Genomic DNA, 18312 nt, shown 5'->3' with positions numbered 1-18312 from the left:
AGGGTGAGGTGCAGTGGCTCTGTAGGGTGAGGTGCAGTGGCTCTGTAGGGTGAGGTGCAGTGGTCCTGTAGGGTGAGGTGCAGTGGCTCTGTAGGGTGAGGTGCAGTGGCTCTGTAGGGTGAGGTGCAGTGGTCCTGTAGGGTGTGGTGCAGTGGTCCTGTAGGGTGAGGTGCAGTGGTCCTGTAGGGTGAGGTGCAGTGGTCCTGTAGGGTGAGGTGCAGTGGCTCTGTAGGGTGAGGTGCAGTGGTCCTGTAGGGTGAGGTGCAGTGGTCCTGTAGGGTGAGGTGCAGTGGTCCTGTAGGGTGAGGTGCAGTGGCTCTGTAGGGTGAGGTGGAGTGGCTCTGTAGGGTGAGGTGCAGTGGCTCTGTAGGGTAAGGTGCAGTGGTCCTGTAGGATGAGGTGCAGTGGCTCTGTAGGGTGAGGTGCAGTGGTCCTGTAGGGTGAGGTGCAGTGGTCCTGTAGGGTGAGGTGCAGTGGTCCTGTAGGGTGAGGTGCAGTGGTCCTGTAGGGTGAGGTGCAGTGGTCCTGTAGGCTGTGGTGCAGTGGTCCTGTAGGGTGAGGTGCAGTGGTCCTGTAGGGTGAGGTGCAGTGGTCCTGTAGGGTGAGGTGCAGTGGTCCTGTAGGGTGAGGTGCAGTGGTCCTTTAGGGTGAGGTGCAGTGGTCCTGTAGGGTGAGGTGTAGTGGTCCTGTAGGGAGAGGTGCAGTGGCTCTGTAGGGTGAGGTGCAGTGGTCCTGTAGGGTGAGGTGCAGTGGTCCTGTAGGGAGAGGTGCAGTGGCTCTGTAGGGTGAGGTGCAGTGGCCCTGTAGGGTGAGGTGCAGTGGCTCTGTAGGGTGAGGTGCAGTGGCTCTGTAGGGTGAGGTGCAGTGGTCCTGTAGGGTGAGGTGAAGTGGTCCTGTACGGTCAGGTGCAGTTGTCCTGTAGGGTGAGGTGCAGTTGTCCTGTAGGGTGAGGTGCAGTGGTCCTGTAGGGTGAGGTGCAGTGATTCTGTAGGGTGAGGTGCAGTGGCTCTGTAGGGTGAGGTGCAGTGGTCCTGTAGGGTGAGGTGCAGTGGTCCTGTAGGGTGAGGTGCAGTGGCTCTGTAGGGTGAGGTGCAGTGGCTCTGTAGGGTGAGGTGCAGTGGTCCTGTAGGGTGTGGTGCAGTGGTCCTGTAGGGTGAGGTGCAGTGGGTCTGTAGGGTGAGGTGCAGTGGTCCTGTAGGGTGAGGTGCAGTGGTCCTGTAGGGTGAGGTGCAGTGGCTCTGTAGGGTGAGGTGCAGTGGTCCTGTAGGGTGAGGTGCAGTGGCTCTGTAGGGTGAGGTGCAGTGGCTCTGTAGGGTGAGGTGCAGTGGTCCTGTAGGGTGTGGTGCAGTGGTCCTGTAGGGTGAGGTGCAGTGGTCCTGTAGGGTGAGGTGCAGTGGTCCTGTAGGGTGAGGTGCAGTGGCTCTGTAGGGTGAGGTGCAGTGGTCCTGTAGGGTGAGGTGCAGTGGTCCTGTAGGGTGAGGTGCAGTGGTCCTGTAGGGTGAGGTGCAGTGGCTCTGTAGGGTGAGGTGGAGTGGCTCTGTAGGGTGAGGTGCAGTGGCTCTGTAGGGTAAGGTGCAGTGGTCCTGTAAAATGAGGTGCAGTGGCTCTGTAGGGTGAGGTGCAGTGGTCCTGTAGGGTGAGGTGCAGTGGTCCTGTAGGGTGAGGTGCAGTGGTCCTGTAGGGTGAGGTGCAGTGGTCCTGTAGGGTGAGGTGCAGTGGTCCTGTAGGCTGTGGTGCAGTAGTCCTGTAGGGTGAGGTGCAGTGGTCCTGTAGGGTGAGGTGCAGTGGTCCTGTAGGGTGAGGTGCAGTGGTCCTGTAGGGTGAGGTGCAGTGGTCCTTTAGGGTGAGGTGCAGTGGTCCTGTAGGGTGAGGTGCAGTGGTCCTGTAGGGTGACGTGCAGTGGTCCTGTAGGTTGAGGTGCAGTGGTCCTGTAGGGTGAGGTGCAGTGGTCCTGTAGGCTGTGGTGCAGTGGTCCTGTAGGGTGAGGTGCAGTGGTCCTGTAGGGTGAGGTGCAGTGGTCCTGTAGGGTGAGGTGCAGTGGCTCTGTTGGGTGAGGTGCAGTGGCTCTGTAGGGTGAGGTGCAGTGGCTCTGTAGGGTGAGGTGCAGTGGCTCTGTAGGGTGAGGTGCAGTGGCTCTGTAGGGTGAGGTGCAGTGGCTCTGTAGGGTGAGGTGGAGTGGCTCTGTAGGGTGAGGTGCAGTGGCTCTGTAGGGTAAGGTGCAGTGGTCCTGTAGGATGAGGTGCAGTGGCTCTGTAGGGTGAGGTGCAGTGGTCCTGTAGGGTGAGGTGCAGTGGTCCTGTAGGGTGAGGTGCAGTGGTCCTGTAGGGTGAGGTGCAGTGGTCCTGTAGGGTGAGGTGCAGTGGTCCTGTAGGCTGTGGTGCAGTGGTCCTGTAGGGTGAGGTGCAGTGGTCCTGTAGGGTGAGGTGCAGTGGTCCTGTAGGGTGAGGTGCAGTGGTCCTGTAGGGTGAGGTGCAGTGGTCCTTTAGGGTGAGGTGCAGTGGTCCTGTAGGGTGAGGTGTAGTGGTCCTGTAGGGAGAGGTGCAGTGGCTCTGTAGGGTGAGGTGCAGTGGTCCTGTAGGGTGAGGTGCAGTGGTCCTGTAGGGAGAGGTGCAGTGGCTCTGTAGGGTGAGGTGCAGTGGCCCTGTAGGGTGAGGTGCAGTGGCTCTGTAGGGTGAGGTGCAGTGGCTCTGTAGGGTGAGGTGCAGTGGTCCTGTAGGGTGAGGTGAAGTGGTCCTGTACGGTCAGGTGCAGTTGTCCTGTAGGGTGAGGTGCAGTTGTCCTGTAGGGTGAGGTGCAGTGGTCCTGTAGGGTGAGGTGCAGTGATTCTGTAGGGTGAGGTGCAGTGGCTCTGTAGGGTGAGGTGCAGTGGTCCTGTAGGGTGAGGTGCAGTGGTCCTGTAGGGTGAGGTGCAGTGGCTCTGTAGGGTGAGGTGCAGTGGCTCTGTAGGGTGAGGTGCAGTGGTCCTGTAGGGTGTGGTGCAGTGGTCCTGTAGGGTGAGGTGCAGTGGGTCTGTAGGGTGAGGTGCAGTGGTCCTGTAGGGTGAGGTGCAGTGGTCCTGTAGGGTGAGGTGCAGTGGCTCTGTAGGGTGAGGTGCAGTGGTCCTGTAGGGTGAGGTGCAGTGGCTCTGTAGGGTGAGGTGCAGTGGCTCTGTAGGGTGAGGTGCAGTGGTCCTGTAGGGTGTGGTGCAGTGGTCCTGTAGGGTGAGGTGCAGTGGTCCTGTAGGGTGAGGTGCAGTGGTCCTGTAGGGTGAGGTGCAGTGGCTCTGTAGGGTGAGGTGCAGTGGTCCTGTAGGGTGAGGTGCAGTGGTCCTGTAGGGTGAGGTGCAGTGGTCCTGTAGGGTGAGGTGCAGTGGCTCTGTAGGGTGAGGTGGAGTGGCTCTGTAGGGTGAGGTGCAGTGGCTCTGTAGGGTAAGGTGCAGTGGTCCTGTAAAATGAGGTGCAGTGGCTCTGTAGGGTGAGGTGCAGTGGTCCTGTAGGGTGAGGTGCAGTGGTCCTGTAGGGTGAGGTGCAGTGGTCCTGTAGGGTGAGGTGCAGTGGTCCTGTAGGGTGAGGTGCAGTGGTCCTGTAGGCTGTGGTGCAGTAGTCCTGTAGGGTGAGGTGCAGTGGTCCTGTAGGGTGAGGTGCAGTGGTCCTGTAGGGTGAGGTGCAGTGGTCCTGTAGGGTGAGGTGCAGTGGTCCTTTAGGGTGAGGTGCAGTGGTCCTGTAGGGTGAGGTGCAGTGGTCCTGTAGGGTGACGTGCAGTGGTCCTGTAGGTTGAGGTGCAGTGGTCCTGTAGGGTGAGGTGCAGTGGTCCTGTAGGCTGTGGTGCAGTGGTCCTGTAGGGTGAGGTGCAGTGGTCCTGTAGGGTGAGGTGCAGTGGTCCTGTAGGGTGAGGTGCAGTGGCTCTGTTGGGTGAGGTGCAGTGGCTCTGTAGGGTGAGGTGCAGTGGCTCTGTAGGGTGAGGTGCAGTGGCTCTGTAGGGTGAGGTGCAGTGGCTCTGTAGGGTGAGGTGCAGTGGCTCTGTAGGGTGAGGTGCAGTGGTCCTGTAGGGTGAGGTGCAGTGGTCCTGTAGGGTGAGGTGCAGTGGTCCTGTAGGGTGAGGTGCAGTGGCCCTGTAGGGTGAGGTGCAGTGGTCCTGTAGGGTGAGGTGCAGTGGTCCTGTAGGGGGAGGTGCAGTGGTCCTGTAGGGGGAGGTGCAGTGGTCCTGTAGGGTGAGGTGCAGTGGTCCTGTAGGGTGAGGTGCAGTGGTCCTGTAGGGTGACGTGCAGTGGTCCTGTAGGTTGAGGTGCAGTGGTCCTGTAGGGTGAGGTGCAGTGGTCCTGTAGGGTGAGGTGCAGTGGTCCTGTAGGGTGAGGTGCAGTGGTCCTGTAGGGTGAGGTGCAGTGGTCCTGTAGGGTGAGGTGCAGTGGTCCTGTAGGGTGACGTGCAGTGGTCCTGTAGGTTGAGGTGCAGTGGTCCTGTAGGGTGAGGTGCAGTGGTCCTGTAGGCTGTGGTGCAGTGGTCCTGTAGGGTGAGGTGCAGTGGTCCTGTAGGGTGAGGTGCAGTGGTCCTGTAGGGTGAGGTGCAGTGGCTCTGTAGGGTGAGGTGCAGTGGCTCTTTAGGGTGAGGTGCAGTGGCTCTGTAGGGTGAGGTGCAGTGGTCCTGTAGGGTGAGGTGCAGTGGTCCTGTAGGGTGAGGTGCAGTGGTCCTGTAGGCTGTGGTGCAGTGGTCCTGTAGGGTGAGGTGCAGTGGTCCTGTAGGGTGAGGTGCTGTGGTCCTGTAGGGTGAGGTGCAGTGGTCCTGTAGGGTGAGGTGCAGTGGCTCTGTAGGGTGAGGTGCAGTGGTCCTGTAGGGTGAGGTGCAGTGGTCCTGTAGGGTGAGGTGCAGTGGTCCTGTAGGCTGTGGTGCAGTGGTCCTGTAGGGTGAGGTGCAGTGGTCCTGTAGGGTGAGGTGCAGTGGTCCTGTAGGGTGAGGTGCAGTGGTCCTGTAGGGTGAGGTGCAGTGGTCCTCTAGGGTGATGTGCAGTGGTCCTGTAGGGTGAGGTGCAGTGGTCCTGTAGGGTGAGTTGCAGTGGTCCTGTAGGGTGAAGTGCAGTGGTCCTGTAGGGTGAGGTGCAGTGGCTCTGTAGGGTGAGGTGCAGTGGTCCTGTAGGGTGAGGTGCAGTGGCTCTGTAGGGTGAGGTGCAGTGGCTCTGTAGGGTGAGGTGCAGTGGCTCTGTAGGGTGAGGTGCAGTGGCTCTGTAGGGAGAGGTGCAGTGGTCCTGTAGGGTGAGGTGCAGTGGTCCTGTAGGGTGAGGTGCAGTGGTCCTGTAGGGTGAGGTGCAGTGGCTCTGTAGGGTGAGGTGCAGTGGCTCTGTAGGGTGAGGTGCAGTGGCTCTGTAGGGTAAGGTGCAGTGATCCTGTAGGATGAGGTGCAGTGGCTCTGTAGGGTGAGGTGCAGTGGTCCTGTAGGGTGAGGTGCAGTGGTCCTGTAGGGTGAGGTGCAGTGGTCCTGTAGGGTGAGGTGCAGTGGTCCTGTAGGGTGAGGTGCAGTGGTCCTCTAGGGTGAGGTGCAGTGGTCCTGTAGGGTGAGGTGCAGTGGCTCTGTAGGGTGAGGTGCAGTGGCTCTGTAGGGTGAGGTGCAGTGGCTCTGTAGGGTGAGGTGCAGTGGCCCTGTAGGGTGAGGTGCAGTGGTCCTGTAGGGTGAGGTGCAGTGGTCCTGTAGGCTGTGGTGCAGTGGTCCTGTAGGGTGAGGTGCAGTGGTCCTGTAGGGTGAGGTGCAATGGTCCTGTAGGGTGAGGTGCAGTGGTCCTGTAGGGTGAGGTGCAGTGGTCCTGTAGGGTGAGGTGCAGTGGTCCTGTAGGGTGAGGTGCAGTGGTCCTGTAGGGTGAGGTGTAGTGGTCCTGTAGGGTGAGGTGCAGTGGTCCTGTAGGGTGAGGTGCAGTGGTCCTGTAGGGTGAGGTGCAGTGGCCCTGTAGGGTGAGGTGCAGTGGTCCTGTAGGGTGAGGTGCAGTGGCTCTGTAGGGTGAGGTGCAGTGGTCCTGTAGGGTGAGGTGCAGTGGTCCTGTAGGGTGAGGTGCAGTGGCTCTGTAGGGTGAGGTGCAGTGGCCCTGTAGGGTGAGGTGCAGTGGCTCTGTAGGGTGAGGTGCAGTGGCCCTGTAGGGTGAGGTGCAGTGGTCCTGTAGGGTGAGGTGCAGTGGCTCTGTAGGGTGAGGTGCAGTGGCTCTGTAGGGTGAGGTGCAGTGGCCCTGTAGGGTGAGGTGCAGTGGCTCTGTAGGGTGAGGTGCAGTGGTCCTGTAGGGTGAGGTGCAGTGGTCCTGTAGGGTGAGGTGCAGTGGTCCTGTAGGGTGAGGTGCAGTGGTCCTGTAGGGTGAGGTGCAGTGGCTCTGTAGGGTGAGGTGCAGTGGTCCTGTAGGGTGAGGTGCAGTGGTCCTGTAGGGTGAGGTGCAGTGGTCCTGTAGGGTGAGGTGCAGTGGCTCTGTAGGGTGAGGTGCAGTGGCCCTGTAGGGTGAGGTGCAGTGGTCCTGTAGGGTGAGGTGCAGTGGTCCTGTAGGGTGAGGTGCAGTGGTCCTGTAGGGTGAGGTGCAGTGGCTCTGTAGGGTGAGGTGCAGTGGTCCTGTAGGGTGAGGTGCAGTGGTCCTGTAGGGTGAGGTGCAGTGGTCCTGTAGGGTGAGGTGCAGTGGTCCTGTAGGGTGAGGTGCAGTGGCCCTGTAGGGTGAGGTGCAGTGGCCCTGTAGGGTGAGGTGCAGTGGTCCTGTAGGGTGAGGTGCAGTGGTCCTGTAGGGTGAGGTGCAGTGGTCCTGTAGGGTGAGGTGCAGTGGTCCTGTAGGGTGAGGTGCAGTGGTCCTGTAGGGTGAGGTGCAGTGGTCCTGTAGGGTGAGGTGCAGTGGTCCTGTAGGGTGAGGTGCAGTGGCCCTGTAGGGTGAGGTGCAGTGGCTCTGTAGGGTGAGGTGCAGTGGTCCTGTAGGGTGAGGTGCAGTGGCTCTGTAGGGTGAGGTGCAGTGGCTCTGTAGGGTGAGGTGCAGTGGTCCTGTAGGGTGAGGTGCAGTGGTCCTGTAGGGTGAGGTGCAGTGGTTCTGTAGGGTGAGGTGCAGTGGTCCTGTAGGGTGAGGTGCAGTGGTCCTGTAGGGTGAGGTGCAGTGGTCCTGTAGGGTGAGGTGCAGTGGCTCTGTAGGGTGAGGTGCAGTGGCTCTGTAGGGTGAGGTGCAGTGGTCCTGTAGGGTGAGGTGCAGTAGTTCTGTAGGGTGAGGTGCAGTGGTCCTGTAGGGTGAGGTGCAGTGGTCCTGTAGGGTGAGGTGCAGTGGTCCTGTAGGGTGAGGTGCAGTGGCTCTGTAGGGTGAGGTGCAGTGGCCCTGTAGGGTGAGGTGCAGTGGCCCTGTAGGGTGAGGTGCAGTGGCTCTGTAGGGTGAGGTGCAGTGGCCCTGTAGGGTGAGGTGCAGTGGCCCTGTAGGGTGAGGTGCAGTGGCTCTGTAGGGTGAGGTGCAGTGGTCCTGTAGGGTGAGGTGCAGTGGTCCTGTAGGGTGAGGTGCTGTGGTCCTGTAGGGTGAGGTGCTGTGGCTCTGTAGGGTGAGGTGCAGTGGTCCTGTAGGGTGAGGTGCAGTGGCTCTGTAGGGTGAGGTGCAGTGGCCCTGTAGGGTGAGGTGCAGTGGCCCTGTAGGGTGAGGTGCAGTGGTCCTGTAGGGTGAGGTGCTGTGGCTCTGTAGGGTGAGGTGCAGTGGTCCTGTAGGGTGAGGTGCAGTGGTCCTGTAGGGTGAGGTGCAGTGGTCCTGTAGGGTGAGGTGCTGTGGCTCTTTATTCTTGAATTGGGGGATCCCTCTGTTACTTGTTTATATAAGATATAATAGTTTGGCCACTAGATGTCAGCACTGAGGCTTCTCACAATCTTTACACCTCTGGCAAAAAGTGAGAAAAATATAAAAAATATTTCACAGATACTAAATGGGGGGGGGGGGGGGGAATCATGGAGGGCAGAATGTTTAATATGCGTGGGTCTCGGATAAAGATTCTGATGGATTATTATTTACTTAGTTTTCTCTGTTGATGCAGAATGAAGAAGTAAGATACATGGAGAGCGAAGTGGAAAGATACAAACAGAAGTACGCAGAACTGCAGACCTTCACCAGGAACCTGATACACGCCGTCAGGACCAATGACCGGGACCAACAGCAGGTAAGATACCGGCCACTGACCCCCAAATACTGCTGTGGGCCCCAGAAATATCCCTAATGCTCTAAACTAGATATTACAGTGTACAAATACATTACTTACCCTGTACTGATCCTGAGTTATATCCTGTATTATACTGTAGAGCTGCACTCACTATTCTGCTGGTGAGGTCACTGTGTACATACATTACATTACTTATCCTGTACTGATCCTGAGTTATATCCTGTATTATACTCCAGAGCTGTACTCACTATTCTGCTGGTGAGGTCACTCTGTACATACATTACATTACTTATCCTGTACTGATCCTGAGTTATATCCTGTATTATACTCCAGAGCTGTACTCACTATTCTGCTGGTGAGGTCACTCTGTACATACATTACATTACTTATCCTGTACTGATCCTGAGTTATATCCTGTATTATACTCCAGACCTGTACTCACTATTCTGCTGGTGAGGTCACTGTGTACATACATTACATTACTTATCCTGTACTGATCCTGAGTTATATCCTGTATTATACTCCAGACCTGTACTCACTATTCTGCTGGTGAGATCACTGTGTACATACATTACATTACTTATCCTGTACTGATCCTGAGTTATATCCTGTATTATGCTCCAGAGCTGTACTCACTATTCTGCTGGTGAGGTCACTGTGTACATACATTACATTACTTATCCTGTACTGATCCTGAGTTATATCCTGTATTATACTCCAGAGCTGTACTCACTATTCTGCTGGTGAGGTCACTGTGTACATACATTACATTACTTATCCTGTACTGATCCTGAGTTATATCCTGTATTATACAGCAGAGCTGCACTCACTATTCTGCTGGTGAGGTCACTGTGTACATACATTACATTACTTATCCTGAACTGATCCTGAGTTATATCCTGTATTATACTCCAGAGCTGTACTCACTATTCTGCTGGTGAGGTCACTGTGTACACACATTACATTACTTATTCTGTACTGATCCTGAGTTATATCCTGTATTATACTCCAGAGCTGCACTCACTATTCTGCTGGTGAGATCACTGTGTACATACATTACATTACTTATCCTGTACTGATCCTGAGTTATATCCTGTATTATACTCCAGAGCTGCACTCACTATTCTGCTGGTGAGGTCACTGTGTACATACATTGCATTACTTATTCTGTACTGATCCTGAGTTATATCCTGTATTATACTCCAGAGCTGTACTCACTATTCTGCTGGTGAGGTCACTGTGTACATACATTACATTACTTATTCTGTACTGATCCTGAGTTATATCCTGTATTATACTCCAGAGCTGTACTCACTATTCTGCTGGTGAGGTCACTGTGTACATACATTACATTACTTATCCTGTACTGATCCTGATCAGTGATTTCTGTATTTCTGCAGATTCTGGTGACTGATCCTCCTCTGGATCTGGAGGACATGGATTACAGCCACACGTCCCCTGATCCTGACGATACCTCATACAGCATTTCCTCCATGTCTGAGAAGAATAACCCGGACAGTGTGTGAGCTCCGCACCCTGGAACTTAAAGAACTGATGGATTTTACAAAAAGTTTTAAAAAAGGAAAAAAAAAAAAAAAAAAAAGAAGAAGAAATAAAAAGAATTGAAAAATACCTAACTTATTTTCATGAAGTGGAAACAGAATCTATTTTGCATCATGGAAAATCTTATGAAAGAAGAAATAAATGTATAACAATCAGGAAACGCGTCCCGCACAGATCCGGGAATCTTTTATCCAATCAGTGGTCGCCATTTATTAATATCTCACCGTTTAGGAGGGAAATGCAGAATTAAAGAAGCACTCTGGATTATTATTTATTTTTTGCCCATAGCATAGACACTCACCATCACTATCACAGCACAGCTCCATCTATACATTTCATTACTGTAACGGGGTCATGTGATCACCAGTCAGACCCAAAGAAAAATCACTGTTTAATGTATCAGAGAAAGTGGTTTATCTGACTTCCTATAAACTACAAGATGACATCTTCACCTATCAGACCTTTTACCTTCCAGCTCTATCTGTATACTGCTGCCTCTATCTCTTAGGGATCAGGAGATATATATATATATATATATAGATATATATATATATATATATATATAAAACAGAAAAGAAACATTGCAGCACTACTCAGCCCCAAAAGTGTGGGTGCCAGCGTCCAAAACTTCTTGATAAAAAGTCCTTAGTTAGATAGTGTCCAGCAACAAAAAAATTGTGGGTTAATTTCTGTCACATCAGTACAAGCAACGTCTCTGTTCCTCAAGCTTGAAAATGGCTCCATAGGAGCAGAAACGTTGCTTGTACTGATGTGACAGGAATTAACCCACAATTTTTTTCACTGATTTTTGGAGTGCCGTGTTGTCGCTGGATACTATATATATATATATACACCTCTCCTACAGCTCTATCTGTATACTGCTGCTATCTCTATGGGATCAGGATATATAGTAGTTATACACCTCCCCTCCAGCTCTATCTGTATAATGCTGCTATCTCTATGGGATCAGGATATATAGTAGTTATACACCTCCCCTTCAGCTCTATCTGTATACTGCTGCTATCTCTATGGGATCAGGATATATAGTAGTTATACACCTCCCCTTCAGCTCTATCTGTATACTGCTGCTATCTCTATGGGATCAGTATATATAGTAGTTATACACCTCCCCTGAGGCTCTATCTGTGTACTGCTGCTATCTCTATGGGATCGGGATATATAGTAGTTATACACCTCCCCTCCAGCTCTATCTGTATACTGCTGCTATCTCTATGGGATCAGGATATATAGTAGTTATACACCTCCCCTCCAGCTCTCTCTGTATACTGCTGCTATCTCTATGGGATCGGGATATATAGTAGTTATACACCTCCCCTGAGGCTCTATCTGTATACTGCTGCTGCTATCTCTATGGGATCAGGATATATAGTAGTTATACACCTCCCCTGAGGCTCTATCTGTATACTGCTGCTATCTCTATGGGATCAGGATATATAGTAGTTATACACCTCCCCTCCAGCTCTATCTGTATACTGCTGCTATCTCTATGGGATCAGGATATATAGTAGTTATACACCTCCCCTCCAGCTCTCTCTGTATACTGCTGCTATCTCTATGGGATCAGGATATATAGTAGTTATACACCTCCCCTGAGGCTCTATCTGTATACTGCTGCTATCTCTATGGGATCAGGATATATAGTAGTTATACACCTCCCCTCCAGCTCTCTCTGTATACTGCTGCTGCTATCTCTATGGGATCAGGATATATAGTAGTTATACACCTCCCCTGAGGCTCTATCTGTATACTGCTGCTATCTCTATGGGATCAGTATATATAGTAGTTATACACCTCCCCTGAGGCTCTATCTGTATACTGCTGCTATCTCTATGGGATCAGTATATATAGTAGTTATACACCTCCCCTGAGGCTCTATCTGTATACTGCTGCTATCTCTATGGGATCAGGATTTATAGTAGTTATACACCTCCCCTCCAGCTCTATCTGTATACTGCTGCTATCTCTATGGGATCAGGATATATAGTAGTTATACACCTCCCCTCCAGCTCTCTCTGTATACTGCTGCTATCTCTATGGGATCAGGATATATAGTAGTTATACACCTCCCCTGAGGCTCTATCTGTATACTGCTGCTATCTCTATGGGATCAGGATATATAGTAGTTATACACCTCCCCTCCAGCTCTCTCTGTATACTGCTGCTGCTATCTCTATGGGATCAGGATATATAGTAGTTATACACCTCCCCTGAGGCTCTATCTGTATACTGCTGCTATCTCTATGGGATCAGGATATATAGTAGTTATACACCTCCCCTGAGGCTCTATCTGTATACTGCTGCTATCTCTATGGGATCAGGATATATAGTAGTTATACACCTCCCCTGAGGCTCTATCTGTATACTGCTGCTGCTATCTCTATGGGATCAGGATATATAGTAGTTATACACCTCCCCTCCAGCTCTATCTGTATACTGCTGCTGCTATCTCTATGGGATCAGGATATATAGTAGTTATACACCTCCCCTGAGGCTCTATCTGTATACTGCTGCTGCTATCTCTATGGGATCAGGATATATAGTAGTTATACACCTCCCCTGAGGCTCTATCTGTATACTGCTGCTATCTCTATGGGATCAGGATATATAGTAGTTATACACCTCCCCTCCAGCTCTCTCTGTATACTGCTGCTGCTATCTCTATGGGATCAGGATATATAGTAGTTCTACACCTCCCCTGAGGCTCTATTTGTATACTGCTGCTATCTCTATGGGATCAGGATATATAGTAGTTATACACCTCCCCTGAGGCTCTATCTGTATACTGCTGCTGCTATCTCTATGGGATCAGGATATATAGTAGTTATACACCTCCCCTCCAGCTCTATCTGTATACTGCTGCTATCTCTATGGGATCAGTATATATAGTAGTTATACACCTCCCCTCCAGCTCTATCTGTATACTGCTGCTGCTATCTCTATGAGATCAGGATATATAGTAGTTATACACCTCCCCTGAGGCTCTATCTGTATACTGCTGCTGCTATCTCTATGGGATCAGGATATATAGTAGTTATACACCTCCCCTCCAGCTCTATCTGTATACTGCTGCTGCTATCTCTATGGGATCAGTATATATAGTAGTTATACACCTCCCCTGAGGCTCTATCTGTATACTGCTGCTGCTATCTCTATGGGATCAGGATATATAGTAGTTATACACCTCCCCTGAGGCTCTATCTGTATACTGCTGCTGCTATCTCTATGGGATCAGGATATATAGTAGTTATACACCTCCCCTGAGGCTCTATCTGTATACTGCTGCTGCTATCTCTATGGGATCAGTATATATAGTAGTTATACACCTCCCCTGAGGCTCTATCTGTATACTGCTGCTATCTCTATGGGATCAGTATATATAGTAGTTATACACCTCCCCTGAGGCTCTATCTGTATACTGCTGCTATCTCTATGGGATCAGGATATATAGTAGTTATACACCTCCCCTCCAGCTCTATCTGTATACTGCTGCTATCTCTATGGGATCAGGATATATAGTAGTTATACACCTCCCCTCCAGCTCTCTCTGTATACTGCTGCTATCTTTATGGGATCAGGATATATAGTAGTTATACACCTCCCCTCCAGCTCTCTCTGTATACTGCTGCTGCTATCTCTATGGGATCAGGATATATAGTAGTTATACACCTCCCCTGAGGCTCTATCTGTATACTGCTGCTATCTCTATGGGATCAGGATATATAGTAGTTATACACCTCCCCTGAGGCTCTATCTGTATACTGCTGCTGCTATCTCTATGGGATCAGGATATATAGTAGTTATACACCTCCCCTGAGGCTCTATCTGTATACTGCTGCTGCTATCTCTATGGGATCAGGATATATAGTAGTTATACACCTCCCCTCCAGCTCTATCTGTATACTGCTGCTGCTATCTCTATGGCATCAGGATATATAGTAGTTATACACCTCCCCGGAGGCTCTATCTGTATACTGCTGCTGCTATCTCTATGGGATCAGGATATATAGTAGTTATACACCTCCCCTGAGGCTCTATCTGTATACTGCTGCTATCTCTAGGGGATCAGGATATATAGTAGTTATACACCTCCCCTCCAGCTCTCTCTGTATACTGCTGCTGCTATCTCTATGGGATCAGGATATATAGTAGTTATACACCTCCCCTGAGGCTCTATTTGTATACTGCTGCTATCTCTATGGGATCAGGATATATAGTAGTTATACACCTCCCCTGAGGCTCTATCTGTATACTGCTGCTGCTATCTCTATGGGATCAGGATATATAGTAGTTATACACCTCCCCTCCAGCTCTATCTGTATACTGCTGCTATCTCTATGGGATCAGTATATATAGTAGTTATACACCTCCCCTGAGGCTCTATCTGTATACTGCTGCTGCTATCTCTATGGGATCAGGATATATAGTAGTTATACACCTCCCCTGAGGCTCTATCTGTATACTGCTGCTGCTATCTCTATGGGATCAGGATATATAGTAGTTATACACCTCCCCTCCAGCTCTATCTGTATACTGCTGCTGCTATCTCTATGGGATCAGTATATATAGTAGTTATACACCTCCCCTGAGGCTCTATCTGTATACTGCTGCTGCTATCTCTATGGGATCAGGATATATAGTAGTTATACACCTCCCCTGAGGCTCTATCTGTATACTGCTGCTGCTATCTCTATGGGATCAGGATATATAGTAGTTATACACCTCCCCTGAGGCTCTATCTGTATACTGCTGCTGCTATCTCTATGGGATCAGGATATATAGTAGTTATACACCTCCCCTGAGGCTCTATCTGTATACTGATGCTATCTCTATGGGATCAGGATATATAGTAGTTATACACCTCCCCTGAGGCTCTATCTGTATACTGCTGCTATCTCTATGGGATCAGGATATATAGTAGTTATACACCTCCCCTCCAGCTCTATCTGTATACTGCTGCTGCTATCTCTATGGGATCAGGATATATAGTAGTTATACACCTCCCCTGAGGCTCTATCTGTATACTGCTGCTGCTATCTCTATGGGATCAGGATATATAGTAGTTATACACCTCCCCTCCAGCTCTATCTGTATACTGCTGCTATCTCTATGGGATCAGGATATATAGTAGTTATACACCTCCCCTGAGGCTCTATCTGTATACTGCTGCTGCTATCTCTATGGGATCAGGATATATAGTAGTTATACACCTCCCCTCCAGCTCTATCTGTATACTGCTGCTATCTCTATGGGATCAGGATATATAGTAGTTATACACCTCCCCTCCAGCTCTATCTGTATACTGCTGCTGCTATCTCTATGGGATCAGGATATATAGTAGTTATACACCTCCCCTCCAGCTCTATCTGTATACTGCTGCTGCTATCTCTATGGGATCAGGATATATAGTAGTTATACACCTCCCCTCCAGCTCTATCTGTATACTGCTGCTGCTATCTCTATGGGATCAGGATATATAGTAGTTATACACCTCCCCTGAGGCTGTGTTCACATGTTGCATTTTTGCTTGATTATAGGTCAGATCACTTCCTCTTCGTGGCAATATTTCTTTAAAGAAAACGCATTTAGAATAAGAAGTCGCATCAAAGCTGCACATAATGTAAATTGATCTCAACCCTCTTATAGCCTCAGCAGCTGGAGTCTAGTAAGGTAAATAGACCAGGTGCAGTGATGAGACTCCTCTCCTCTCTCTCTCTCTGCAAAGCCAGATGATTCATGGGAAATGTAGGCAGCATTAGGAAATTTCAGTGTCGAAATTGAAATCATTATGGCTTAAAGGGGTTATCCAGGAAAAAACTTTTTTTATATCAACTGGCTCCAGAAAGTTAAACAGATTTGTAAATTACTTCTATTAAAAAATCTTAATCCTTGCAGTACTTGAGCTGCTGAAGTTGAGTTGTTCTTTTCTATTTAAGTGCTCTCTGATGACACATGTCTCGGGAACCGCCCAGTTTAGAAGCAAATCCCCATAATGAACCTTTTCTACTCTGTGCAGTTCCTGAGACAAGCAGAGATGGCAGCAGAGAGCACTGTTGTCAGACAGAAAAGAACAACTCTACTTCAGCAGCTGATAATTATTGAAAGGATTAAGATTTTTTAATAGAAGTAATTTACAAATCTGGTGCAAAGAAACAGCAAAGGCAATTGCAGTGCTTCAGCTCACCCCAGGTGCGGCACGGACCGGGCGTCGACAACACCCAACGTAGTGATTTATTCACATACCTTATGGAACATCACAAAGAAACGAGGTACAGGTGACGCGTTTCGGCCTTACACAGAGGCCTTAGTCATACCATATCTGTGTAAGGCCGAAACGCGTCACCTGTCCCTCGTTTCTTTGTGATGTTCCACTTTCTGGAGCCAGTTGATATTAAAAAAAATTAAATAAAATACCACATGCCTGCCACATCAGTTAAAACGGGTAAGGGCAAGGCATACACAAAAACCTCTACATTATTCTCTAATAATAGCCTATGCTGATGCACTTTATAAGCAAATAAAAAAAAATGCTATAGTGCTTCTTTAAAGAGGTATTCCGCTGCTCAGCGTTTGGAACAAACTGTTCCAAACGCTGGAGTCGGGAGCTTGTGACATCGTAGCCCCGCCCCCTCAATGCAAGTCTATGGGAGGGGGCATGGCCCCCTCCCATAGACTTGCATTGAGGGGGCAGGGCGTGACATCATGAGGGGGGGCTATGATGTCACAAGCTCCTGGCTCCAGCATACTGAGCTGAGTACCCCTTTAAGTATCAGTCCCGAAGTCGTCTTTTCCATTTACTCCCATCTGGTTCTGGGAAAGTTGAGTGACAACGAGTACGACTTGTCACCCAACTTTCTAAGTGTCCTAGATCACTAGATTAGTGAATGCACAGAGTCTCTATGTGCAGTTCCCCTTTAAGGAGCGTTCTCTGCTGTCAGGTTGTCTCTGGTTTCGACATTGTCGCAGCTCGCGGCTCTCTTCTCCATGACAACTATTTTCCCACGCCAGCAATTATTTGTTACATCATCTTTTCTTTTACTATACAGAATGTTGGGAGTCGTAGTATTGCAGCCGCTGGATTGGAAATCACTGGTATCTAAAGTAGCCTTAAAGGGGTACTCCAGTGAAAAACTACTTTTTTCATATCAACTGGATCCACAACGTTATACAAATTTGTAAATTACTTCTATTAAAAAATCGTAATCCTTCCAGTACTTATCAGCTGCTGTGTGCTCTAGAGGAATTTGTGTAGTTCTTTCCAGTCTGACCACAGTGCTCTCTGCTGACACCTCTGTCCATGTCAGGAACTGTCCAGAGCAGGAGAGGTTTGCTATGGGGATTTGCTCCTGCTCTGGACAGTTCCTGAAATGGACAGAGGTGTCAGCAGAGAGCACTGTGGTGAGACAGAAAAGAACTACACAACTCTCTCAATAGTTTACAGCAGCTGATAAGTACTGGAAGGATTAAGATTTTTTTTTTATAGGAGTAATTTAGAAATCTTTTAAACTTTCTGGCACGGTCGGTATATGGTGAAATGATTATTTTACAGAAAGGATGGAAGGTTATTACCTCCTAGCTGAGTAACCGGCGTTGCCCTTCCTAATCCTTGTTGGGGAGGAAAATCAACAAAGGAGGAAGCTTTTGACTTCATATCCCGTCCTCATATCCAGACCTCCTATATTGTTGTCATATCTCGACCTCATATCCAGATCTCATGTCCCATCCTCATTTATTGTTATCATATCCCGTCCCCATATCCCATCCTCATATGCCGTCCTCATGTCCCGTCATCATATCTCGACCTCATATCCAGTCCTCATATCCCGTCCTCATATCCCATCCTCATATCCCATCCTCATATCCCGTCCTCATATCCCAACCTCATATCCCGTCCCCAAATCCCGTCCTCATGTCCCGTCATCATATCTCGACCTCATATCCCGTCCTCCTATCCCGTCCTCATATTTCGACCTCATATCCAATCCTCATATCCCGACCTCATATATTGTTATCATATCCGGTCCTCATATCCCATCCCCATATCCTGTCCTCATATCCTGTCCTCATATATTGTTGTCATAACCCAACCTCATATCCTGTCCTCATATCCCAACCTCATATCCCGTCCCCAAATCCCGGCCTCATGTCCCGTCCTCATATCTCAATCTCATATCCCATCCTCCTATCCTGTCCTCATATTTCGACCTTCTATCCAATCCTCATATCCCGACCTCATATATTGTTATCATATCCGGTCCTCATATCCCGTCCTCATGTCCCGTCCTCATATATTGTTATCATATCCCGTCCTCATATCCCGTCCCCATATCCTGTCCTCCTATCCCGTCCTCATATTTCAACCTCCTATCCAATCCTCATATCCCGACCTCATATATTGTTATCATATTCGGTCCTCATATATTGTTATCATATCCCGTCCTCATATCCCGTCCTCATATCTCGACCTCATATCCCGTCCTCCTATCCCATCCTCCTATCCCATCCTCATATCCCGACCTCATATATTGTTATCATATCCGGTCCTCATATCCCATCCTCATATCCCAACCTCATATCCCGTCCTCATATCTCGTCCTCGTATCCCGTCCTCATATCCCGACCTCATA

General features: G+C 50.0%; 1 protein-coding gene across 10 annotated transcripts in view; it reads left to right on the top strand.

Moving 5' to 3' along the window:
- Positions 1-10063, top strand: part of HDX (highly divergent homeobox) — an 81854-nt gene extending 71791 nt beyond the window's left edge. For 6 of the 10 annotated variants that reach the window (XM_056538263.1, XM_056538261.1, XM_056538265.1 and 3 more), the window contains 2 exons: positions 7982-8104; positions 9505-10063. In XM_056538263.1, coding sequence (XP_056394238.1) covers positions 7982-8104; positions 9505-9630 — 249 coding nt within the window. In that variant the 3' untranslated portion in view covers positions 9631-10063. The remainder of the gene's footprint in view (positions 1-7981; positions 8105-9504) is intronic. The other 4 variants (XM_056538257.1, XM_056538260.1, XM_056538259.1 and 1 more) reach the window with 1 other exon arrangement.
- Positions 10064-18312: the final 8249 nt, after the last annotated feature.

This window comes from Hyla sarda, chromosome 9 (genome assembly GCF_029499605.1).
Source record: "Hyla sarda isolate aHylSar1 chromosome 9, aHylSar1.hap1, whole genome shotgun sequence".
In the NCBI taxonomy this organism is placed as follows: Eukaryota; Metazoa; Chordata; class Amphibia; order Anura; family Hylidae; genus Hyla; species Hyla sarda.
Note: the sequence above shows the minus strand (reverse complement) of the source record. Positions and strands in the feature narration are given on the sequence as shown.